This window comes from Pygoscelis adeliae, unplaced genomic scaffold (genome assembly GCF_000699105.1).
Source record: "Pygoscelis adeliae isolate BGI_AS28 unplaced genomic scaffold, ASM69910v1 Scaffold38, whole genome shotgun sequence".
Classification (NCBI taxonomy): Eukaryota; Metazoa; Chordata; class Aves; order Sphenisciformes; family Spheniscidae; genus Pygoscelis; species Pygoscelis adeliae.
Genome location: NW_008825614.1, coordinates 13,690,701 through 13,716,796, shown reverse-complemented (window position 1 = coordinate 13,716,796; position 26,096 = coordinate 13,690,701). Strand labels below are relative to the sequence as shown.

The window sequence follows — 26,096 nt, the reverse complement described above, 5'->3', positions numbered from 1 at the left end:
GAGGTATTTAAAAGATGTGTAGATGTGGTGCTTAGGGACATGGTTTAATGGTGGACTTGGCAGTGTTAGGTTAGCGGTTGGACTCGATTATCTAAAAGGTCCTTTCCAACCTAAATGATTCAATGATTCTATATCATGTGCTGGGTTGTGTGAAAGTAGGGTCTGATAAAATTTTTTTTTATTTTAATCACTGCAAGGATTTGAACTGAATTTTCCAAACTCTTGAATGCACTCACCAGCAATGAGTGCACTCATATTTGAGTGTTTGCCTTCTCCTATTTGAGAATATTTGAGGTTTGCCTTCTCCTATTGAAGCTTTTCTGCTGTGTATGAAAAAGTTTCATTGGATTGATCTCTAACCTGTGTATGTCTCTTCTTTGACTGGGGAGTCACTGTTATACTTCCAGTCTGCTTCAGCAACTCTTCACCTAGTATTTCAGTTAAACTGCTTCAGCAGAAGAAAGAAAAAAACCCAAACCTCTTATCTTGGTATTTAGGAAACATGGTGAGAGAGTGGGGATCCTGTGTTCAAGCCCTTGCTTTGAATCAATGCTCAAGGGAGCATCCTGGCCCTTGGACTGCAAAGTGTAAGGAGAGTCTGTCTTGTCTGTGGTGTTTGTGGATACTGCCTATGACCCTTTGCAATACCATCTTTTTGCTTTTATTTAAAAAAAACCCCCTCAGATCATTTGATCCAAATCAAAGCATTTTGATTCGTTCATCACCCCCGGTTTTGGGGGCTCTTTGATCCAAAATACTAGTGCTTTCCATAGCTCCAATTTCTTATCCATCCCCCCATAACTTACCAAGCAGATTGGTTACTTTATGGCATGTAATGTTAAGGCCAAGCCTGGGAAGTCTGTGCCTGCTTACAAGGAGCACTGAAGCGAAGTCCCAACAGTAACAGACCGCTGATCATAGGGTCATATTCAAGGGAATTGGCATTGTGTGTTTGCCCTGCACTTACATTGGTCCTGAGGCACAGGGTTTTGGCAAAAGCTGGGGACGATTTGTTTGGCTGAGTGGACCTTTGGTCTCACCCAGCATGACTGTTCTTATGTTCTTAATAGAAGTTTGCCTTTCTAAAACTGAGTGAATACTTTATTGTGATTTAGCTCATTGAAAGTAGCATGGAAATTTAATAATATGTTGCATACAATTTGCAAGGCTGTATCTTAGCTTTAGAGGTGTATCTCTCTAGGAGTTGGAAGGCCTGTTTGCAGTAGCTGGTGAATTAGACCCACTGACTTACACTTATCAGGAAAGTTGGGAGACATCTTACATGGTGACAAGCTTTTCCAGCCAATAGGCCTGGAGATGTTGAGTCATATTTAGGAAGCAGCAGAGTTTAAAGTTGTTCAATTCCTAGTTGCCTGGCCTTTGACCTGACTGAGTACTTTTAGGTACCAGTGTATTGTTTCCCTTTTTGGGGAAAGCAGTATCTGTGTTTATAACATCTTACAGCGTATGGGGCTTTCATTAGCTTAAGAACTAGAGGTGGAAATGGAAATCCAGTTAACTTTAGTTGTGGTTAGTTTAACCTGATCTGTCAAAAGGCTAATGCTTTTCCAGTTTGAATCTTTTGAAGACGCTGCATCTTTCTATGCCTGTCCTGGTCCGTCTTTGACTTAGCTCTTTTACACGTAGAGACTATTTAAGACCAAATGTTTTCAATGGAGAAGTGGTGAGAAATAATTAAGCTGTAGCTGCACAGACTTGGCATAAAATGTTAGCCTATACAGAACATGAACTTGTAATCTCTGGAATATGGAGCTGACATTTCATGATGAATCAAAGAAGTTAGAAGTAATGGAAAAGCCTGAATTTTTACTAGCCTCTCACTATAAATGGTTGTAACTACTTGCAATGCCACCGGCATTCAAAAATCATGAGAATGACTTAAAAAGCAAGATATTAAAAAACAAAAAAAACCAACCAGCTGCTCATAAGGCGTTACCTTTGTTTGCTTTTTGCAGTTTTTCATCTTAGGGATCGATTCCTTTATGTTGTCTCACTCTTCTTGGTAAACACAGAGACTAAAAGTTAACAAGTCACAAAACACATGAAAGCTTAGTCTGTTATACAATGCCGTGATTCTTCAGGTGAAACATTAGAACAACACTCCACATACATGTGAACGTGCACAGTTAGGATGTATCTAGATAATTGAGACTCATGAGACTCAGTAAAGTTATAATTCTTCTATAATGTGAGCTGAAGCTCACAAGTGTTTCCTGTTTCTTCTTGAGTTTATTTACAATATATTGAAAATTCTAATGAAATAATTTATTAGATATTTAAATGAACATGAATAAATTGAATGTAAAAATCTGAGGCAAAGCAATCTCAATTTAGCGTGTGTCTATAAATTTTCTGTCCCTCAAGCACAGGTCTAGAAGTTAAACTTCTATGAAAATTAATTCCATTATTAAATTGAGTATATGCAAGAAAAAAAGTAAATATATTCTCTCTCTCTCCTGGATGCATTCTCTTGCCTTTGATATGCTTTGGCCAAGGGGATTCAATGGAAATTATTTTAAAAGCCCTACTGAAATTAATAAAACTAACCAGCATAATTAGGCTGAGAATTTTATCCCTGCTGTAACATTTCCTAAGCATTTAACAACATTCTGTGAGAAGGTTATCATTCTCTGCTAAATGACCCAAGTATTTTTCTGCAAGGCAATGGTCAGGCCCATCAAATTAAATATTATATGATAATCATGAAATGACATACTCTTCCATACTGGTCTGAGTTCTCTGATTTGCTGTATGGTTTTCCTCTTCTTTTTACTGTCTTCTGCTCATCCTCTTCGTAGGCCGCTCCCTTTTAGAGCGATGATCTGCACTGTAACAGCCTTATCTGCTACCTAAAAGAGAGCCTTTTACTTCTAGTTCACAAGCTGCAGTACTGTGGCTGTCTTTCACAAAGTCCAATGCTTAACTGAAAGAGCTTCAGACCTTTTTTCAAAATACAGAACAGTTGAGAGCATGAAGAGAGAGAGAGAGAAAAAAAAAGTTGCATAAGGAGAGAAACATCTCCTGTTTCACAGCTAACTCTTTTCCTCCTGGGAATAGCGCAGCTCCATGCACACACGTCTCCCTTTCCTCTTGCAGAAATCTGCTTTGCGGAGGAAGTGTGCTGCCTGCAAGATTGTGGTCCACAATGCGTGCATGGAGCAGTTAGAGAAGGTAAGACATTGCCATCTTCTGGAGCCTGACGTGGATAACACTCGTTTAATTCTTTTACTGAGGTTTCAATCTGGAAAACACCATATGCCAAAGCAGGTTTTCATAGCTATTTTGACAATATATTTGTTAAAAAGTTGACTTAAAATTCCAGCTTATTTTTTAAAATAGATTTCTTCAAACCCTGTGAACCATTAAAAAAAAAAACACCCAACAACAAAAAGCCATGGAATGCTTTCGCAATTTTTATGATTAAAAAAATAATTTTCCTCTACTTCTAGATTGAAAATAGAAGCTAGAAAATGCAGTATCCTTTCATGCACAAAATTGGCCTTTCAAAATTCCTCAACTAAACCCAGCATAATTCATCTTATGACAGCTATATTTATTATGAGCAATGCAGCATAAGATGCTACTATGAACATGTTTCACTCTTTACTACACTAGACTGTTTTGGCCTCAAAGCCTCAGAAATTAAGTTCTTGTTTTTAAGATAGAAAACATAAAACCTTTCCTTTATAGTACCATTATTTCTGTGAGCATCCGTCCTGCTTCCCAGTTCTTTCAAGGAGCCCTCCTTACCCCCAGGTGCCTATAGAATATCTATCACTGAGTTCTCTTCCCATCAGTGATTCTTCTTCGTTATGCCGAACTGTCAATGTGTTAAAGAAATTTCCCCCCACTGTTTTTCTTTCTTGGTGGGATATGTATAAAGAAATATGAGTGGGAATTTCTCCATTGATTTCACTAGAGCTTCGTTTTCACTATGTTTTGCAATGTTGTTCTCCATAAAAGAAGTTGATGCATAACAAATTTATAGCAGCAACCCTTTGGAAAGAGTTTTTTCCTTTCCAAGTATTTGGACTCGTGTTGACAAATGTCACAGTGATTGCCATAATACCAAGTTGGAGAGGTACCATTTCCACCCCCAATGCTTTTACCCACAGTGAAATTAGCATTAGCACATGCTTTCAGCACAAAACATTACCAGTGAATTTTTCATGACTTCCTTCATCAGCAGCAGTGCTGACTCTCCATAGCCCAGCAAGCTGGTGGCATTGCCAGCCGGAGCAAATGAGCACTTAGATAAAACCCGTTCTGTTGAGCTTCCTTATGCCATTCTGGAGACCATGAAATTCACCTCTTGGTAGATGCCTGCATCCCTCTTAAACCCTGTGGAGTTTAAAACTGGTACATAAGTCTTCTGCTTGGCCCTCACTGCAAAGGTGTAAGTTGTAAGTAAAATAAATATAAGCTGGGGGTCTTTCCAGCCTGCCATGACTCAGCATTGAAACAATGAATTGCAATTCCAGGAGAAGAGCAATGGAGGAAGACTAATTTTGCTATGGCTTTTATTTCTTCTTAAGTTATAAGTATTTTGTTTACGTTTTTCTCTTTCTTTTTTTCTCCTCTCTCCCCCTCCCTTGAGCTATTATTTTGAAGGCCGTTATTAAATGAGGGAAGAACTTATTTATATGGGAAGGGTTGTATTTAAATAGCTATGCAGTATCCTTAAGTGTTTTATTCTTTGAAGGATAGTCAACTTAAGCTCGAATACATTTCATTTAGTGCATCCTTACCTCACTGTCCTGGTTTCGGCTGGGATAGAGTTAATTTCCTTCCTAGTAGCTGGTACAGTGCTGTGGTTTGGATTTAGGATGAGAACAAAGTTGATAATGCACCGATGTTTTAGTTGTTGCTAGGTAATGCTTACACTAGTCAAGGACTTCTCAGCTTCCTGTGCTCTACCGACTGAGAAGTCTGGAGGCGCACAAGAAGCGGGGAGGGGGCTACAGCCAAACTGGCCAAAGGGACATTCCATACCATGTGACGTCATGCTCAGTACATAGACTGGGGAAAGCTGGCCGGGGGGGCCGCTGCTCGGGGACTGGCTGGGCATCGGTCGGCAGGTGGTGAGCAATAGCATTGTGCATCACTTGCTTTGTATATTCTTCTTCTTATCACTACTATTATTATTAGGATTTTATTTTATTTCGATTATTAAACTGGTTTTATCTCAACCCACAAGTTTTCTCACTTTTGCTCTTCAGATTCTCTCCCCCATCCCACCGGGGGGAGGGAAGTGAACAAGTGTCTGTGTGGTGCTCAGTTGCTGACTGAGGTTAAACACTCACATATCCTTTGGCCTTTTCCCATGCCTCTCTCTTCTTCAGTGTATATTTTTTTTCTCTCTACATCCCCCCCTGCTCTTATTTCTCTTGATTTTCTTTCCGCAAAGGATTTTGTTTCCTTTCCTCATAGGACTCCCTTGTTTGTTAAATGCTTTTCCTCTTCATCTTCCTAAAAATGTTTTCCGTTCATGGAAGCTCCTGTGGTCCTCTTTCTGTCTTTCTTCTCCCATCTGGAGGAGGCAACACCACTGCATGAGGCAGTACAATGCTCCCCAAATGGTTTGTGGCTGGGGAGGTGGATAAAAGCAGCCTGATCTAAGCAAAAGGTAGAAATTTCAGGTAATTTGCACAGTTCTTCATGTGAATGAAGATTTCTCCACAGATTTTGTTTATGAAGACATAAAGTTGGGACATGCAAAAAGGTCTTACAGAGTTAGATTTCCAGCTATTAACTTTTGAGACTTCAGCTTAAATCCTCTTTGGTTGCAGATGATCTTCAGAAAAGAACAGATGAAACTGTTTCCTTCTAGGCAAGGGGGAGACAGTCTAAATAGTTGAACTGAGCAGGCATCAGTAACATTAGTGAAGATGAGGGCTGCGTTAGAGATCTAGCAAGGAAAATTATTATGGCATATGAAAAGAGGTTCTCTGGCATCCAGGTCAGTTACTTTGTTCAGCTAGTGAAGCTAATATTTTAATAGATAATAAATATTTTGGAATAGATCAACATATTGGAATAAATTCTGTCTCAGCTCACTTTCAGTTCTAACAGCTTTATTTTAATGCCAGATTAATTTTCGCTGCAAACCGACTTTCCGAGAAGGAGGCTCCAGATCTCCAAGAGAAGTAAGTAATGGACAAATGACGGTTGCTTTGCATTTGATTTGTGTGCTGATCCACCTGGTGTGGAGCTGCAGGAGTGCTTTTACATTCAGAGGAGTCTTAGAGTATTGGTTCCCAGTGGGACATGTTCTTCTCCCCAGAATAAATGTAAAATGAATTCTCGATGAAGCACTTCATTACTTAAACTGACAGAAACCATTTCATCTCTCTGTTGTCTCTTTTTCCATTCATTCAGCTATTCTGTCTTTTTTCTTTATTTTGGTTAGCATTTCTTTTTTTTCTTCCTGACCTTTGAACTAGTATTTTTTATTTTTCTCTATTTCCCTCTCCTTCCACTTGCTTTCCTTTCATGTTTTTTTTTTTGCTAGAAGTATCTCTAGTGTCCTAAGATTTTTTTTTTAGTAAAAAAAATCAAACATTCAAAAACCTTACGGTTTGCCTCCAGCTACGGTATGAGTTCAGCTCCTTTGAAGGTGCTGGGTATTTATAGTTATTATTGATATATTTATATATCTGTCTTACATAGTTAGGAGCCAGTGTTTCAAAAACCTCTTTTGCTCTTAGCAGAGGTATCTCAATTCCCTGCCACATCGGCACTTCAGCGCTGGCTGGCATAACAGCATGGTGCAGGCAGACCCCTTCTAACCCCCTTGCCTGCACAGAAAGAGGGGCAGCAGTCCTGCTCACCCTCCTGTCTCTTGCCCACCTCTTGCTGCCATCCAGGATGTAAGTAGTCGAAACAAGGATAAAAGACTGCTTCAGTGACTGCTCCTTCCTCCCCTCCTTCCCTTCCCCTGCATTGACTTGTTATTTTTTGCATTATAAAGCTGTATTTCCAAGCAGAACAGAGCGGGACCCTGCACTGTGGCTGGACACAGCAGTGTTTGGGCACTTCTGTACTCTGTATTTAGGTGATGATTATCTCTGCATCATGTAATGAACTTTTCTTCTTTTTGTGGAAGAGTACTGAAAGAGTAGTTCTGGCCACATTTCAACATGGATAAAGAATACCATCTTGTCCTTATTCCTCCTGTGGTTTTGGTTGTGTCTGGGGTTTCCCGTGGGGAATGCTTCAGCTGCTCCAGAAATGATTGCATTGGCTGAAGGGACCTTTCCTTTGGTGTCTGTAAACCAGTTTTGCACAGATGGTACCTTTGAGTGCAAGCTGTCATTGCTTCCTATAACGTATTTTTTTTGTCCTTCTTTTGCAGAACTTTGTCCGACACCACTGGGTGCACAGGCGGAGGCAGGAGGGGAAATGTAAGCAGTGTGGAAAGGTAAGATTTCCAGTCCAGCACAAGCACAACACTGGACACCTACGAATTCAGGGTAGCCAGTAGGTCCTTCCAGTCACTGAAATCTTTCTATCCTAAACACTTGGCCTCTCTTAAGCGGAAAATGACAAGCCTGTTATGTTGAGTAGTAGCAGCCCTGATTCCCACGTGGGAAGAGAAAAAGCAGCTGTATCTGCAGGAATGAGCGCATCACGTGTCCTGGGGCACTGTGCTGCACTGGCTGGTGAAAATGAGGAGGAGGAAGGCTGTGGCTCCATGAGCTTCTTTCTTTGTTAAGCTAACCCTGTGCTAATATGGCGCTCTCAGAGTGCTGTCCTCTGTGCCAAAATCGTGATGGCCTATTTTTTCAGGCTTCTGGAAAAAGAAAGACACTTGCTTTCTTTCTGCCCTGGCAGACTCTAAGATTTGTGAGACTGTTTCACATTTCCTCTGCTGCATAGGTTGTAAAAGTTTATTTTTAAAAAGCTATAAAAAGGGGTAAGAAGTACCTTAGCTACTGAAGACCTTTCTTCTGAAATATTATGAACCGCTAAAATTTGTTGAGAGATATTTAAAATTTAAATTAACAAAGGGGTTTAATTTCCTTTTTTTAGCACTGTATTGTACTTTTGCCTCCCTCTTAACATCAACTAGTAAGAAAGACCGTGTCTCGTCTCCATGGCACAGCAATTTCAGAGGAAAATCAGATTTGTGTCTGGATACTGATGTAGATTACCAGCTGCAACAAAGCATGCAATAAAAATGTGATACCCTTTTATAGCAAGTAGCATGCGAACACTGCAGCAAGGTACTTTGCATGCAGCATTCTTATGGTATGACTTTTCAGTGATACTGCCTTCCTCCTCTGCCATTTTGGCCTGGATCCCTCCTAGAGGTATTAGGAGTTGATTTTGCAATGGGAGTACTTACTGCCTGTCATATCAAAACCTGTGCTGGGTATGTTCACGTGGGCAACATGACCAGTCCATCCTAAAATTCCTATCAGCCCTGACTGATATGGAGAAGTTCAGAGGAAATCAAAGTTTTCCTCTTAAATAAGAAATATTCAGTTAAGACTGTCATGGGTGTATTGTAGTAGAGTTGTTGTTTGTCAAGAAACAGAAAGGATTAAGGAAAATGATAACAAGAAAAAAAATCCCATTATATTTATTGGCCAAGCAGTCTCCTATTAATAGCAAAATACTTGTCTGTCTCGTGCTCCGCTGTTACATTTCTTATACCTCCAAGTGAGAGCCATCTTTTATATGCTCTTGTCATGCAAGAAGGGAACTATCATTGAAATGGAATGGCAGTAGATTTAAAGCAATAAAAGAAAGTATTATTCATGGAATACCTAATGATTCTGGTAGATCTCATTGTTGTGTAACACTAGTCCTATCCCGTATCTGGAATTGGGTGGTTAAATATTTTAATAATCATTAATAATAGTTTGAATAAAGAAAGTAGAAATGAACATTTAGGGTATACCCATCTCATGCTTCAAGTCAAAATCCAGTGGAAAGGAGTTAATGCTCCCCAACGTCCTTAGCGTGGCATTGTGGTTTTATATTTTGTGTGCCTTCTGTGCCACGGTTGACACTTCCTGAGAGCCGGAGAACAGAGGTGTCTCTGTCAGTGTTTCCCCTCAGATCAGAAGTGCAGTTTGGAAGAAATTTTCCTGATTGTCATCACTTACCATGGTTCACACGTGGAGCAGTCTTGCAGCAAATGAACTGAATTCCTTTTAGATTAAACTTAATTGAAAGTTAACTCTGCAGCTACTAATGGGCGTTCAGTCCACAGGACCAGACTATAGCTAGTCAAAAATAAAATTATCTGAAAATCCTTGTGTGTAGTGTCCTCAGTACCAACAGAGCTTATGCTCCCACTGTTACATGTCACTTGCTAGCACAAATACAGCTTATATGGTCTCATCCAGACTTCATTTTTCCTCTTCTCCCTCCCAGGAGTGATTTCACTGCTGTACTGCAAAAGTACCACACGTAGAAATCAGTGCCAGGGAAGGGGGGCTGGAAAGCCTTGTTCAAAATCTTACTGAGTGCAGTGGAACCAAACGATCCGTTTCTGTCTACTTGCTGGGATGATTCCCCTTTTTTTGCAACTGGAGACTATAATAGAAGGATGCCCATGTCTCTTAAGACTAAGTACTGTTGAGCCCAGTATTCAACAGTGGCTTGCTATGGAAAAGCATAAGTAGAGGTAGGTGTTTAGTGATACATCCCCAAAACAGTCTCCTGGCCTCCAAGAATTTCTGTCTCATGAATTTCCAGGAATGGTGCCTTTATATTTAACAGCCTATGAGTACTTTCTCTCCTGTGATCTTGTCTAGTCTCTCCTTGAGTTCCTGTAAATTGTACCCTAACATCCTTTAGCAAGGAATTCTGAAACTTAATTACATGCTGCGAGAACCACATTTTGATTGTTTCAAACCTGTCATTTACTAGTTTTTTCTAGTGCTCCATAGCTCTTGTGTTGGAAGCAATGGTAAATAAAAGCTCCCAAACCACATTCTCTGCGCCATTGATGATGTTTAAGAACTCATTTCTTTCTCTTGCAGGTGGGGAAAAAAAGATAGTTTTGTAGTTTTTAGCTGCTGTTAGCTGGTTCTTACCTGGGATCATCAGAGAAATTGGGATTTTTTTCTTTACGTAATACAACACAAGAATGTTCAGACCGTGTGGCCCAGCACGGCCACATACTGACTGTGTGCAGTAATAGAAGCTTAAGGATGAATGCAGCGTGATCTTTTCTTCGTATACTTCCAGTTACCAGTGGCTTAGATATTGTCCAAGGCTAAGAATGCACCTGGACCATCATGCTAAACAGACACTTTATTTTTCTACTTTCTGTGGTGTCCAAAGCAGTGTGTCCGCTATACACATGCCGTGTGCAGCTACAGTGTCTATCTCTTTCTGTTACCGGTCCCTTTAAAGGCTGGTGGATAGATGCAAAACTGTATGTTTTCCCTGCATGTCATGGCAGGATTGAAACTTCTAGTCATTGAAAGGCAATTCTAATTCTTTGCTATTTTAGCAGAAATCACCATCCAAGTGCTTCTGTTGCTGTCTGTATTTGAGTTGCAATAATACCTGCCTCTCCTACAGTAATATTGCATTGGAATGTCTCTGAGAGCATTAAAAAGGGAATAAATATCATAGGAGAATACGTGCAAAAATAAATTATTAGTAGCCCTAACACTGGTGTGAAAATACTTTTTAAGTACATTTGAGAATATAACCAAACCATGTCGGGCCTAATAATACCTATGTGCTCTGTTTGTGTGCATGGGTGTCTATATTAATGTGGACTTTGATCTGAATTATTTAGGCAGATTGTAATCACCAACGCAAGCTGGGGATTCAGGTGCTCTTTTCCTCCAAATATATTTCCTCTGGTATGCACAACTGCTTATTTTTGCAGGAGCAGCTCACAGCACAGGATTTCATGTGTTGTACAGGAATTGGGTGCCAGCGAATCAGGGCTAATCAGGTACTGTTAGGCCGATATTCTCACAAAGGTGAAATGAATTTTCTATCCCAAATTTTCTAAATTTGTGCAGAAGACCTCCTTGCATGACCCAGGAACAAGATAGCTGAATTTTAGTTTTCCTTCTCATTGAGAGAAGGCAGAAGTGATGACTTCTGGTGGAATATGGGGGGCTCCAGTTGTGGAGGCTGATAGTCCCCATCAAATCTCACTGTGACCTGCAGTGCATTGCTTTATTTCATCAGTTCCTTTATTTGTAAAGCTAGCTTTCAAATAATTGCTGTCTTGCCTCAAACATGTATCCTTAGGAAGAAGTAGCTCACATTTGTAAAGCAAACTGAGGAAGAAAAGTGGTGTTTCATTGCTACTTGTCATTAATACGTTTTTATTGCTGTATCACTTTCTCTAATGACTCCCTAAAAGCCAAATAGCTTACTAAATAAATGAAAAATGGCCCATCCAGGCCCAGACAAGCTGCTCAGTCCATATATTTAAAATACACCACTTGATGGGCTGTGGAATTAACGTGCTGAATTTTAGATTTTATCACTGGAAGTTTTGGGAGAGAAGAATTTCTCCCCTGCTTGTTACAAAGCCGAAAAAACCAAAACATTTCATGTCTGTGAGGGGCTGAAATAATTTTTTTTAATATACTTTGGGACAAGAAAGAGTGAGATTTGTAAGAAACATTAAGAAGCACTAGTTTAAGTGAATGAGAATAGAGCGTTTCATCCAGTGTCAGACCTCCATTCCAGCACTCGTATCATCACACTGTCACTCCGTTCTTGTGCCCACACCGAATGGCAGACTAGATCTGCCCAGCCAGAAGCAGCTGGCCAGCTTGTCTTTGTGAAGCCAGTTGACCGTGCTCCATTATTAAACCTGAATATGCCAGATCACCATCGTTATGAAGAATCTACTCTTTGAATTTCTCTGAATGTAAAACCTGAGGCATTAGGGGAAGGATTAAAAAAACCCAAACAAACTAGGCAGAGGTGATACAAGCCTCTTTAGGAGTAGGCCTTCGTTGGTGGTGTGGTCCATCTGGCAAGCTGGTTTGAATACATGCTGGGGACACCTGAGGAAGTAGCTGCAATGTGCACTTCTGCATGGTGGGCAGACAGGGAGAGCCTCCTCCTCTTCAGAGTATTGATGGGGTTGTCCTTGTCTACCACATATGGACAGATCGTAGCTCAATCCCTCACTTGAACAAGACCGGTGTATCTCTGGATGGGTTTTTGGTTGTTCATTTAATTGTCCTTCTTGGTATGCTTGACATTGTCATTGCACTGAGCACTAATAGGCTCATTTTTCCTGCAGGTGTCCATCTTCCTGTTTATTTCCACAGCAACTAGGTTAAGAAGGACCTTAATTATAGAAGCTTTGAGGAAATGTCCTGTTAGATGTTACTAAATCAGATTATCATAACTCTTTGCAGTGGGTCTTGGGCATTGCCCAGCATGTAGGAGATTTAGGTAAAACTCAGCTTGTTGAAAAGAAAACTGGCTCACAAATTCACAACTTGGTAGAGAGACTTTAAATTAGAAAACTCTGGGTGGTGATGGGCTCCTTAATGTAGTAGAGAGGCTTGATAGAAGCCAATGAATAAAGGATCTAGACAACTGCAAATCTGAAATAAATCTAAGCAGTGAAGGTGACTATGATAAACTGTTCAACGGAGTTCTGGACTTCTCCATCTCTGCAGCCATTAACCCAAATCAATTTTTAATCCAGCTAAAATAAGCTTTAACTGAACACAAATTTTCAGGCTGTAACTCCAATTACCATTGTTGCCTGTTATATGCAAGAAGGATGTATATGACCCAATGGTCTTTTCCAGCCTTAGAACTTAGAGGAAAGTGATATGTCTGCTGAAATTGCATTCTACAAAAATGAGACTCTTCTGTGGGAGAATAAATTCTCATATTTGCTGGTAATAGTGTTTTTTTTCTCTTTACAACTATAAAGAAAGATTTTCTTTTATATCTGTTTGATTTGAATCAGATGATCTTGGGGTTTGGAACTTAGTAAAAAGATTTTGATCTGAGTCAGCTCAATAAAACAATAAACAGTTTCCCAATCAGAATGTTTCCATGCAGACATTGTAGCTGATTCCACTCTGTATTTAAAAAAAAAAAAAAGGAAAATTCAAATTCTTGTTCATATTTAGAGCAAAAAAGACTGCAATGAGAAAATGTTCTGTTCAACCAAAAAATCTGAATCTTACTCAGGTCTGTAGAAATCCATTGAAATAGGCATTCCTTCTCTGCTTCTTCTCCCTTTTTAACTACAGAAATTAAGGAAAAGCATAAAACTTTGCAGAAGTGTCTTTAAAATGTGTGTGTGAAAACACCCTTGTTGAAGAACCTTCTCTAAACCCTGTCATTATTTTATCCCCCCCAAAATATTTGGTATCTAAGAGCTTTGAGGCTGAACCAAGCATCTGACTGCAATGAACTGATTTAGCCTAGCACAGTCACCTGGCAAGAGTTAAAGGTGTAAATTTTCTGGTAGTCAGGAGGAATTTAATCCTTTTTTCCTGCTTATTCTAGGGCTTTCAGCAGAAATTTTCCTTCCATAGTAAAGAGATTGTGGCCATCAGTTGTTCCTGGTGCAAGCTGGCGGTAAGTGGACAATACTCAGGGAGACCAGTAGCAGCATTACTGAGTTGACTGCACTGCAAGCAATTTCATTTCTCCTGGCTCTCAGGGTTCCCTCTCTGTGAATCACCCCTAGTTTTGCCATTTCTATTCCTTTTGCTCAAAGACACCATAACTTCACCTGGCTGACATGAGTCCTCTAGGAGAAGAGTCTTGCTGCACAATGTAGTTGCTGGCTACCTCTCATTAATGCCCTGCTGCTGCTAGCTCAGAGGCCAAAGGGCTTTTAATACACACAGCTGCATCAAACTAGGTTGTGGTCTTCAGGCTGTGATCTGTGTTTAAGTAGGGGTGATCATTTTTTGGGGGTTTAGTTTTTTTTTTGTAAGAAGGCATAGCTAGAGAAGATGATCTTTAGTTATACGTTCCTAAAACTCCATGGTTTGAAAGACTTGAGGATGGTGGAGTTGGGAACATTGCTCCAGTTTTTGTACCATCACCTTCTTCCTCTCCACACCTCCCCTTTGTCTTTGTCTGTCTTGGCCTCCTTATTAACTCTACTCTTTTCCTCTCTTCCAGTTTCATAATAAAGTTACCTGTTTCATGCTACATCACATTGAGGAGCCATGTTCCCTGGGGGCTCATGCAGCTGTCATTGTGCCTCCCACCTGGATCATTAAGGTGAAGAAACCTCAGGTAACTGCATGCTGATGTCTGTTTTTGAAGCTGTATGGCTGTGCAGGGCCAGCCTGGCTTCGCCGCTCGGTACTCCTTCACTAAGGCATGCTTGTTCAACCTGTCTCTATCCTCAAAACCCAGCATACATCCATGGTGATTATGAACCTGTATCCTCCCGCCCCTCCATCCAGCCCTTCAGTAGGTTTCCCTGTTTGGGATGATTAGCAACAAATGTGACTTCTGTTCTGAGCAAATCCAGCTCAGGTTTGTTCCTCTAACTGTGACTTCAGAGAGTATACTGCAAGAAATCCCCTGTGTTGAAGGCAGTCAAGCATGTTTCATTAAATAGACCTGAGCAAATACAGGGAAAAACTGTTCACAAACATTCACTTGAAGCTTTTGTAATGGATATAATATGTTTTAGACAGGATACTTGTGGTGAACACAATATGGAGAGAAGGTATCCAAAAGAGAGCTGGCCAAAAATTAAAAGGGGATTCCCATCATGCAAGAAGTATTTTGTTCTTTGAAAGTCTGTTTTCACTCCAGGTTGAATTGAAAGAAACAGACAAACACATGCTGAACATACCAGGGAGCCAGAAATACCGGTAAAAGTTTTATTTCAGAAGCACTGAAACAAGTTTGGGTGGTGTGTTTTTTTTTTTTTTAAATGAATAGTGTCTGAGACACTGAAACTTCCCACTCACGTTTTCTTGTTGTTTTCCTCTGTTGAGAGGAATGCTGGTTTTATGAAGCAGTGATGTGCAGTTCTTACACTAGTGTGTCCATTCTTGGGAAGTGACCCAGGGCTTTCTGGCTCTGTGTCCTGGCTGGCAACAAGAAGCAGAGAAGTTCAGGCTGTAGGCAACGCACTAAGACACAAATAGTCCCATGGAACTGGAAAAAGGTCTGAGCTGGGACACTGGTCAGTGTTTAGTTACAGTCTAGGGATATGACTGTCAGATTTGTGTGCGAGTAGCACTTCTAACAAGCTGGATATTAAAGACAAGGCGGGGGGAAAGTATAGAGTAATCAAAAAGTCGACCGAAGAGACCACTGTTTCTCCTTTAGGTCCAGAATAGGCAAGATCCCTAGCCACCTCTCCTCTGAGAAAAAAGGTTTCTTTGGCATTTGTATGTTTTCCCACACACTTGTTCCACTGTTAGTTTTACTCCAGCCTCCTCCAGAGAAATCTTTTTTTTTTTCTCTCTTGTTGAAGAGTCCTTGGCAGGGACTTAATCTTCTTGGCTAATTTTCAGCACCTGTGTGGTATTTGGCACAAAAATGAGGCTGACTCCTTTTCTGTGTCCTTAAAGAGACCATATGGCCCATTAGTCTTAAGTCTTTTGGTCCCTGGGCTTCACAGCAGACTGCCTGGAAGCTCTGCTTTGGGCATTAGCCACAGAATTCGTAACTTTAAGGGTTCGTGGTCTGGAGGTGGATCCATGAGGTAGAGATCCTTGGGCTGGGAACCACTAGGAAGGACTTCCTAACTGTTGCAGTCCGAACCTGGAAACTGGGTACTGCCAGGGTCTTTGGGCATCTTGTACCCTGACCATTTAACTACAGCTAACCTGATACACGTGGGAGAAGGGAGATAACTGATCTGAGAACCAGCTTCCTGTGGCCAGAGGTGCTACCCTCTTCCTAGGTCTGTTAAGGAAATGAAATCTTTTTTCACCCAGCACACTTCCAATTTATTTATCATTCAAATTGTTTTAAATAACCATTTAAAAAAACCAAACAACCAACCAAAACCCCTTTCATATGCTTTTGAGTATATTTTCTTACAAAAAAAAGAAAGATTATTGAATTTGTTATATCATTTATGGCTTACTAAAACCCCTCTTTGTGAGCTGGCAATACGCTGCAGTCACCATTCTCTTAACCAAAACCAGGAAAAGAATATTAAAACCAAAATTACTAATTTTAATAAAAAGAAAATACATTAATAGACGTATCCATGTCTGACCTTAATAAAAGAAGCCTTTCTTTGATCTTTTTAATTCTTATTTAATTTAATTTTTAGTAAAAAAAGAAAAAATTGACACTTGTAATTTTCTTTTGATTTGGCATTTGGTAAAAGCAGGGTACCTTCCTTATAATATTTTTAGAGAATTTTCTTTCTTGTCCGTTAATTTTTCAGAAAAGTTCAAATAAAATAAATCTGGTCTAGTTAATTATAATTCATAGGAAAAATGCTTTTAAATAAACGTTTAAAATGTTGCACTTTAAGAAAATATTAGCTTTGTGTGCCTGAGTCATGAGTGGAGAGGAAATACTTCAATCCAGTATTCCCTCTCCATCATGTCTCGAGTCCTTGAAATTTGAGGTCAGTAGCATTGAAGCATTAGGTAGGTCAAAGTGATATTTAGCACAGACAATGGGCATATTTCCATGAAACTTCTTAACAGCACCCATTGCAGTGTTAGTTCTGGGGAATGCATCCTTATTGCTGTAGAAAATACTGGTGCATCTTTCAGATGAGTCTTCAGATTTTTGGCAGAAGTCTTGTTTTCTTATTTATTTTTTTAGGAAGTATTTTCTCCCCTCCTGCTGTTTCTGGCCAGCTCTACTTCTGTGTATTATGACCCTCTTCACCCTATATTCACGTTTGGTAAACACTATCAAATATTGACTGCGTTCAATCTACAGAATACAAACAAAATATTCAGAATTTTGTGTTAATTCAGATAGTAAATAAATATGTAGCCAGCAATCTGTTTTTCACATTTTCCACAATCAGAATAAATTTGGCTAGAAGCCTTGTTGTTATAGATTATTTCCTCGGCTCTAACTACTCACATTGGTCACAGGCAACTCCTGAACTGAATTCCTTACTCAGATGAAACTGATTTTAGTGGTGCCTTCATCCTGTTTGCTGGTTGTTTCTTTTAAGCAAATAAGATGGGTTTTTGTAGCAAAACCTTGCCCTGATTTTAAATTTTTATTTCTCTCTTTATTGCTACAAAAAATGGTTTTCCATGCTTAGTTTGTACAATGTGGGTCACCACCTTTCAATACTGCGCTTGAATAAAGGGAACACTCCCCCTGTGATTACCAACAATGTTGTGGTAATGAAACGTTATGGTGCAATTGGTTAAAGACGCGTCTCTGCTGACAACCTGCATTCTAAATGGGGAACTTTTGCTTCTTGCAAGCAATTGATTGCAAGATGAATATTCAGAATGGTTCAAATAGCTTTGGGATCGGTGGTAGCCCTGTATGTAATGACCCGTTTACATGAATGGAAAACTCCCAGTATCTATTCCATGTTATTCATAATGTGAGCCGCTTCTGTAACTTCTTTGCTGATTTCCAGTGTTTCTGTACTGCGTTAGTAGCACTTTGATACCAGCTCTGATTTCCTGGGGTTCAAATCAATTCCATCTCCTAGTTTGTGAAAGCAGGTCACCCCTGTTGACTGGTGGTATTTTGTTATAGGTGAGGTTTGGTAGCCCAAGCGTTGTTAGCTCTAGGAATGGACTTGCTATGCTTATGTTGTGGGAGAAAAGTAGATAATAAGGAGGATCTGGCTGATTCAGTCTGTCTTCTGTTTGGGAAGGCAAAGGCAGTAACTGTAAAATTCCAGGTTTTTTTCTGTTCAAGGTGAGTAAACATGGTGTTGTCGTCTTCTCCTTTGAGGACCTTGAAAAAGTGCTAGTGAACACTTAAGCTTCTGGGTTTATTTCCTCAATTGCTGAATGCAGCTGGCTTGTCTGATTGTGGATTGTGAACAACCAGAAGATGGTCAAGATTGGCCTTCCCAGAGGCTGTTCATTGTTTAAGTCATTTGAAGCCCAGCATGCTAAAAGCCTTTTAAAATGAAGGCTGAAATGTAAATGAAAAGGTTGAAAGGGTCCATTGGATTTGCTTGAGATAGTCTGTGGCCCTCACATCACCCAACATCATACAAAAAGGACTCAAATTCTTCTGTTCATCTAGCTAAGCTTGCTTAGAACTATAGTGACCGTGCAATAATACCAAAAATCTCTCTTTAAGATGGCCAAACTGACATCCACAAAGGAGAGGTTTCCTCTCTAGAGGCAAGTTAAGATTTACATATGGTGCCCATTTAAAGGTATGCTTTGCTATCAGGTACTTCACTGAATAACACTATACATTTATAAAATACTCATCACCTTGTTATGCAGACAAGGTAGTATGCATCCATTTCTTCAGTTTAATGTGCAAAGACTGATGATTACTATTGGCTGTTACTCTTCTGCATGTTTGCAAAGAGAACCTACATATGTTTCAGCAGCTTTTTTGCCTTTCATCTGCTATGGACATGCAGTTGCAATCATCGTAGCAAAGCTTTCGATTATAACGAAAAATGTTATAATAATGAATGGAGGCTTGAACTGAAACTCATAATATAGTTGTACGCTTCTTCCCACCCCACCCATAGGCAAGAAAAGAGATATGTTATAATGGGTTTTAATGCAACTACATTTAAACCTTCTTTAATTTATAATTTTTTTTTTTAAATTAGTCAGGACTTTACTAACTGTCTTTGCCATTTCTGGAAGAATTTCACTGGGCTTAGGTTCATCCATTGTGGAGGCAGAAAAACAAGTACAGTCCTTCTTCCAGAGGTACAGTTAAGTACTTGCCTAGTATAATACCTAACTTGAGTTACAGACTATGATTTGCCAGCAGAATTCACTGCACTTTATCAATAGGACAAGTATTTTGAATTTTACACCTGGAGAGACTGAAGCACAGGGAAAAGGCTTGATGTGCCTGTGACCTTTCAGCAGACCACTGGCAAGACTGCAGATAGACTAGATCTCCTCTCTGTGTCATGTGTTTTGCCCCACTCCAGGGAGAATCCTTCAGAAGAGAATGTCTGAGAACTAGGCTAAGGCCCCCATGGGAGGCAGCTTTGACAGTAATGTCCTGTACCTTTATATTGACATAAAGACACTTGTCTACAGTCAGTCTGACTACTGAGGTAGGGCAATGAAAGACCACGGAGATGATATTGCCAATGCACTTCCATAGTCAGTACCGTCTTTGTGGTTTATCATGCTTTCAAGATCACTTTGTATCAGAGTAGGGAAGAGTACGAACACTTCTTTAGATGGTCTCTCAAAATATGGTCTAAAAGGGCAAATGTCTTGTAATTGCTCCGCAGAGCTGTCTTTTCAGTATTTTCAGTAAACAACAAGGCATGACTGTATCCTGGTCCACAAGGAATGTTGAGAGATGACAAAAAGCTTGGGACCTTGTGCTCTACAGCAGGCTTCCCTTGGTCTGGGTGAAAAAGGACAGCGTCTTTAGGTATTTGAGTTAGATAGCTGTTAGTTTTTTTTAACTTCTGAGAGATGTGGAAACATTAACTTCTGTATCTGGTGTGTCGTACTGAAGTCTTGAAATTCTGGAAGTGGTTGTTAGGTATTAAAGAGAATCTAGTAGCTATTCTTGTTGGTTAGCAAGCGGGATAAAGGACAGATGTCACTTCTTACACATTTGATGATCTCTGGTTATTGACTTTTTTCATTAGTGGTACATTTTTGAATAAGGTCAGGACAGAAATGAAGTTTTGGATGAGCTGAATGGATCTTGCTTCCCCTCTTGAAGCCAGAAAAAAATCAGTAATTTTTCTTCTAATTCCCTATGTTACTTTATTTCCGGGTGATGGCTAGACTAGAAGTTGAAATACTGAGAAAATATTTACAGTATTTCCTATAATACAAAATTTCAATCATATGGAAAGGATTAGGGTTTCCTGCAGGTATGACTTCAGTTACTGAATTAAAATAATTAAAAAATAAAATAAAATTCCCCTTTTTGGACTGTTCTTATCACACCAGAACACCTTTTGGTTCAGTATTGCTGAGCAGGCTATCGCCAGCCTGGAGAATAGCTTTGATGCAAGTTCTATTTTAATAGGTTCTGCAAAAATACAAGCAGTTTTATGGTTGTTTTTTTTCCATGAAGTTAAATGATATTGTTATTTAAAAACAAAGCAAATAAAACCCCACAAACACCCCGCTCACCCAAATCCTTAAATGTTAACAATTCAGTTTGTTCCTTAGCAGATGATTACACAAGTTTCTTGATAGGCTGGAACTGACTCCACAGTGCCAGCATCATACGCCATGGTGGCCTACGTTACATCGAGTCATAATGGTTGCCAGAGCTAAAACTTGTTGTTTTCTTTCCTGAAAAAAAACATGAAAAATATCTCATTTATCATGTTTTTTATTACATCTTTATGCAGGTGGTCTCCATACCAGGAGACGAGCCTGATTGGGCAGGAGACTGGAGCCCCGAAGGGGAAACGGGCGTCTCCTACCCCTATTGGGAGGGTTGGCAGGTACAACATGTGGTGTTATGTGAGTCTATGGGAGCATCTGATCTTTTTCCCCCCTCACAGCGTGGGAAAGTTTCCAGTTCCAAAGCACCAGTCTGGTCTCCGTGTGTGGCTTTCTCCATAAACGGTGGTGTGGAAGTGTAAAGCATGCAGCGCATGTAATTTAAATCTCGAGCATGTGCCAGATAATCTTATCATTCTCCAAGTGGACATGCATGGAAGAGCTTCGTAAAGGGGCTCTGTCTGGGCCTGTCTTCTAAATTTTGTTTTGCTTTTCATGTATTCTTTTTTCTATTGATGCAGAATTCATTAAAGACTTCAACACGGCGAAAGAAGAGAACGTCTTTTAAAAGAAAAGCCAGCAAGAGAGGCAATGAAGTAGGTATTCAAGTGCTTTGGTAATCAGGCTCCTTTTGTTTAAATGTCTAAATGCAGACTTTAAAGTTTAATTTTTTTACTGCAGTGTTTAATATATTTTTTCCACTGGAAAATTCCACGCTATTGAATTTGTTGTGAGGAGATCAGTTTTGATAAAACTCATATGAGAGGTTTTATTTGCTGAGTTGATTTTTTTCAAGAAACAACATAGGAGACTCCAGAAGGACCAGCAGCCTAATGAAACAGCATTCCCTTGGGATGTAAGAGACTGAGCTCAGACCCTTGGTTTCCACTAGGCAGAGCAGGGGTGAGAAACTGGGGTTGTGAAATCCATGGTGAGTGCACTGATGCAAGGGTCTGGTCCAGTTTGAGGGTGTCTCCGTCGGGAGATCCCATGTTGGAAATATTCTGTCTGTGTGAAAATTGACGTTGGGCCACAGAGAGAGGGGGAGAAACAGGTGAACGATCTGATAGTTTGATTTACCACGTAGCTTATAGAAGACCTTGTTTCCAGACCCTGCTTAGTGGTTTAGTTATATAAATGAACAACAGCCTCATGGAGAAAGACGGAGGGAGACTCGCCTCTGCATAGCCAGAGCTCTCTGGTTAAGGTCCTCACCTTGGTCTGCAGTCCTGAAACTTGAATCTGTGTCTGCCACAGCCCAGGAAAGTGCCCTCACTAGTGGGCTCTCTGGTGTCCTGCAGGGGTAAGGAGTAGGGAGGCAAATAGCTTCCTCGTTGACATGTCATGTTTGACCTGTGACATTTGTTCAAAGGTGGGAGGGCTGGCAAGGCCAAGAATTCAAGAGCAGGTCATCTGCATCTAAGTGCTGATACAACTTGTCTGTTAGATGGAATTCATGAAATAAGTAGTTTATCTCATTCTGTTTTCCATTGGAAAATTGTTTGTATTAGAAATAGCACTTTATGTGACACATTATTAGCACTGTGTGAATAATTGGGTTTTTTTGGAAATAACATTGAGTAAAATTTTAAAATAGTTTTGTGCTGGCCTGAAGTGATTTTTTTTCCTCTTGCCTTCTTACTCAGTTGTCTCAGCTGAATAAATTAGTCCCAGCCGAGGACCCCATTAACATGGCTGTACTCTTTCCAGTACCTGAAGTCGTTTTGACAGAGCTAGGTTGGGTCTCCTGCACATGTTATGCCAGGGAAACATACATAGCTTGTACTAAAGCTGTTTCTTGCTTCTGTTTCTCAGGATAACAAAGGTCGGCCATTTGTGATAAAGCCTATCTCCTCTCCACTCATGAAGCCGCTGCTGGTTTTTGTCAATCCAAAAAGTGGAGGGAATCAGGTAAGAACATCATATGGATCCAGGTCACAAAGTTTTAGTTTAACAACAGTGTTTCTGCAAATGAGAATAGTTTTTGGTGAGTCAGATAGGAAGAACTCTATGCAACTGAATTGCGGTCCTTAGAAGAGGTCCTTGCTGTTGAATGCCCTTTCCACTTCAATAGAATTGGATGGGTGGAATGGATACTTAAGTATTTGAGCAATTGTATTCCTATCTTCAGATTCTTGAAAGGAATCTAAAATGGTAGTTTGGAGGTTTTCAGAAGACTTAATCTTTCCCCAGAAAGTTGATCGCCAATGAAGTCTCAGACTTTTATCCAAAAAGTGATTTAATTTTACTAGGAAAGCCTAGTGAAATTAGTTAATGTGAAATGACACATTCCTATGGCATTTAAAAAAATCATTACTGGTCTTGTACTGTACCATAGAGAACCAAGTTTCAGTGACTAACATGATCATGCAGCAGACTTCTTTCTTAGGGTTCTTGGAATTAAAACTTATCCATGTGAAAGTTTTTGCAGATTAGTTCTTCTACTTTTTGAATATCAAATAATCTGAGTGCCTTTTGATAAACAAGGCCTTCTAGTTGAAAAAAAAAGATTGGTGTAAGATATAACAGAGGCCTATAGTGCATGTAGAGTAGCATAGCTGCTACTCACTTTCTCCTCTGTTGGAAGAATTAGGGAGGATATCGAATGAAACTGCTAAGACTCTGATTCACAACGAAGAAAAAAGTTGGGCCTTCTCACAGTGTGTAGTTCAGCTGCAAAACTCCTTGCCATAGGATGTTGTGGATGCTAAAAAATTTACATGGGCTGAAGGAGAGATTTGGAAGAGGAAACTGTGAAGGTTACTAAAGTCCTGGAACCCCCTCTGGCTCAAGAGTTCTATGAACTGCAAATAGCTGCAGCTGGGAGAATACCTACAGCAAACGTCACATTTATTTTCTCTGTTCTTATACCTTTTCCTAGACACTTTGACTGCTATTCTTGGTTCTCCACTTAGGGGGTGTCAGACAGAAGAGCCGTCTCTCAGAAGAGGGAGCTAACAAAAGTTCCTGACTTGCCACCCCCTAGGCTATGTCTGAAATGCATTCTTGAACTCCTTTGAAGTACAAGCTGGCCCCATGGGCTTCTTAGGCCTCTTCTGCTAGTAAGACATCCTGCCACTTTGTGTCTCAGCAGAACATGAAGAAAGGGAATTGAGTGTCTGGAATATGAACCCAAGAGTTTGAGAAGGCAGAAATTATATCTTTAGGCAATGGGCTGGCCATGCTGCACTGAGTGAGGGAGCACTGGGGCAGCTGTAGCTCAGAGTCCTTGGCTCCTGCTTCATTAGATGGTAGAGGGCTACAGTTATGAGTGTTCATGGTGGTGATGGTGGAGGTCAAAGCAGTGTCATTGCTTGAATGTTGTGCAGGACACTGTTCAATGTGATGGTGACTTTGCCCACAAGCTTGTTCAACTTCTTGCTGTCATGGATGGCTGAGGGTGGTGTGAGATAACACAGGTTTCTTGTTGCAGGTGGTGAGAGGTAGAAGAACAGGCTGCTGTGGGAGCTGAACCTTTTGTCTGACCCTGAATGCCTGTTCTTATGAACCATTAATGATCTGTGTTGTTAAATTTAGTCTATGTGTATACATATGCACCCTGCCCAGATTGGTGGGTCGCTATTCTATAGAGCAGTCATCTGCTATGCCACTTTCTAGTTTGTCTTTTTCTTGGTTTATGTTTTCTTTGTAAAGCACAGAAGAAAGAAAAGCAGTCTAGATATAGTGAATATTGAACACTTATTTCTAGTAATCATAAAGTTATTCATAATTTCCTTTGATTTTTCTCTTTTCCCAGGGCACCAAGGTTCTCCAAATGTTTATGTGGTATTTGAATCCACGCCAAGTCTTTGATCTCTCTCAGGAAGGGCCAAGAGATGCGTAAGTTCTTGAGCCTTCAGTGCTGCAGACCATAATTCTTCTCTTATCAGGAAAGCAGTTGAAAGTCTAACTTGGATAGATTGGTAAACTGCGTATTTGGTTTATGTGTCCAGGTTTTGATAGTGGTGGGGAGGTGGACTGCAGTGGTGGCTTCTGTGAGAAGAGGTCAGGAGCTGCCCCCATGTCAGAGAGCCAGTTCCAGATGGCTCCCAGACAGACTCGCTGCAGATCCCACAGTGCCTGACCATTCCCTAGTGGCTGAGCATTGCAATGGGCTGAGGCTGCCTCCAGATTTCCATACGTGACAGCAGCATGCAAGTAGCTCTGCTTGCTGAGTAACTAACTCAGCTTCTCTGGGCAATAGTTGTGAACCTCTTCCAGGGGGTGGAGGACCTGTCTTTACAGGGATGATTCTCACTGCGAAGGGCTAAGAGTCCATCCTTCTATGGTATTTGAGATAGAGATACTTGCTTTAGTCAACCATCTGTTCAGCTCATTTCACAAGTTAGGCAGCACAAAAATATAGTAATCATGTAAAATCAAATATTTACCTGTATAAGGATGGCCCAAGTATTTGCTGTTCATACTTCTAGAGCACCCAAGACTTTTTTCCTCCTGCTGAAACGCCTCTGCTGCTGCTTCCCTCGTGATGTATAGAAGCTTTAAAGTATACGTACAGTTTTCAGAGCTCTGTAATGGAGTTAGAGGATTAAGTCCTCAGGTCACTCAGCTCTCTGTGTGTGAATGTACCCCCTCCATTGGGAGATATTTCATTATGCCTTTCTTTCATGCAACTGAAGGAACAAGTCTTTAACAGGTGCTTTTTTTGGCTCTTCTGTTGGTATCTTAGATATCCAGAGAAGGAGCTCTGTTAGATATTATTGCCTTCTGTGGTGTTAAAGAAATACAGTTGCCAGCTGAAGGAGCTGTCATGTTCTACATGCTTCAGAAATGGTAGCTCAGCAAATCCCGATGAGGAACGTTATATTTTGTTTAAAAACCTCAGTGTTTATATTTGTTTGCTTTAGGATAAGAGAAAAATGGAAGATTTTTGTCATCTCCAGAGGGAACATGAGAATCTGGCCTTTCAGATTTAGCATGGAAACATGCAAAACTGATGAAATACTTCTCAGGAGGTGCTGCCTAACCATTGAGGAAGGCCCCATTTCACATCCTAGTGGTTTTTTGTGTGGCTGTGTGTGTGAAGTGAGCCACAGGGCTCAGGTCGGGTTGGGGCCGATGCCGCCTGTGGCTGCCAGGGCTGATGCCTCCTCACTGTCGAGGCTTTCGGTAACACTGAGGGGTTTTTTTTATTATTTTTCTGCCTCCAGCCACACACTTAGTAATGAATATTTGAAAATGCAATAAGTGGCAGTTAAACTGTCACACAGCAAAATGCATAAAAAGTGCCTGCATCATTGTTCTGACTTTTTTTCCCCCCTTTTTTCCCTTTCCCTCCCCTGGCCAGGCTGGAGCTGTACAGAAAAGTGCCAAACCTGCGGATCCTGGCCTGCGGTGGGGATGGGACGGTAGGTGGCTGGCGCCTGGCAGCCCCGTGGTCATCGCCAAGAGATTAAATTCCTTGCAGTTGTGGGTTTCCCACCTCGCAATGCCTGCAGAGCCAGACAATGTACCTTACACTTGTGAAATCTACTTTTTTAAAATTTTTTGTGTGGCCTGGCCTGCGTAGTGATGGGGCCGGATCCTAATGTCCAAGGTCCTATTTGCTTTATGCATAAAGACTTGGTAGAGCTTAAAAAAACAAAGACTAACTTTGCTGGCCTCCTCTCACTAATTACACAGATCTGAGGGTCTAAGTCAGTGCCATTGTATCTTAATTACTGCTCCTTTCTGCTGTCATCTCCGTGATGTCTGAGTGCAGTCAAATAGGGTCTCCTCTGTGCCTAAAGAAAGTGAGTTTCCCCACTT

The 26,096-nt window shown here is 40.5% G+C and overlaps 1 protein-coding gene across 1 annotated transcript in view; it reads left to right on the top strand.

Moving 5' to 3' along the window:
- Positions 1-3,174: 3,174 nt before the first annotated feature.
- DGKI (diacylglycerol kinase, iota) overlaps positions 3,175-26,096 on the top strand; it is a 126,157-nt gene continuing 103,235 nt past the window's right edge. The window contains exons 1-10 of the mRNA XM_009332926.1: positions 3,175-3,192; positions 6,111-6,167; positions 7,376-7,441; positions 13,498-13,569; positions 14,125-14,241; positions 20,453-20,548; positions 20,849-20,923; positions 22,143-22,238; positions 24,085-24,167; positions 25,636-25,696. Of these exons, the coding sequence (XP_009331201.1) occupies positions 3,175-3,192; positions 6,111-6,167; positions 7,376-7,441; positions 13,498-13,569; positions 14,125-14,241; positions 20,453-20,548; positions 20,849-20,923; positions 22,143-22,238; positions 24,085-24,167; positions 25,636-25,696 (741 nt within the window). The remainder of the gene's footprint in view (positions 3,193-6,110; positions 6,168-7,375; positions 7,442-13,497; positions 13,570-14,124; positions 14,242-20,452; positions 20,549-20,848; positions 20,924-22,142; positions 22,239-24,084; positions 24,168-25,635; positions 25,697-26,096) is intronic.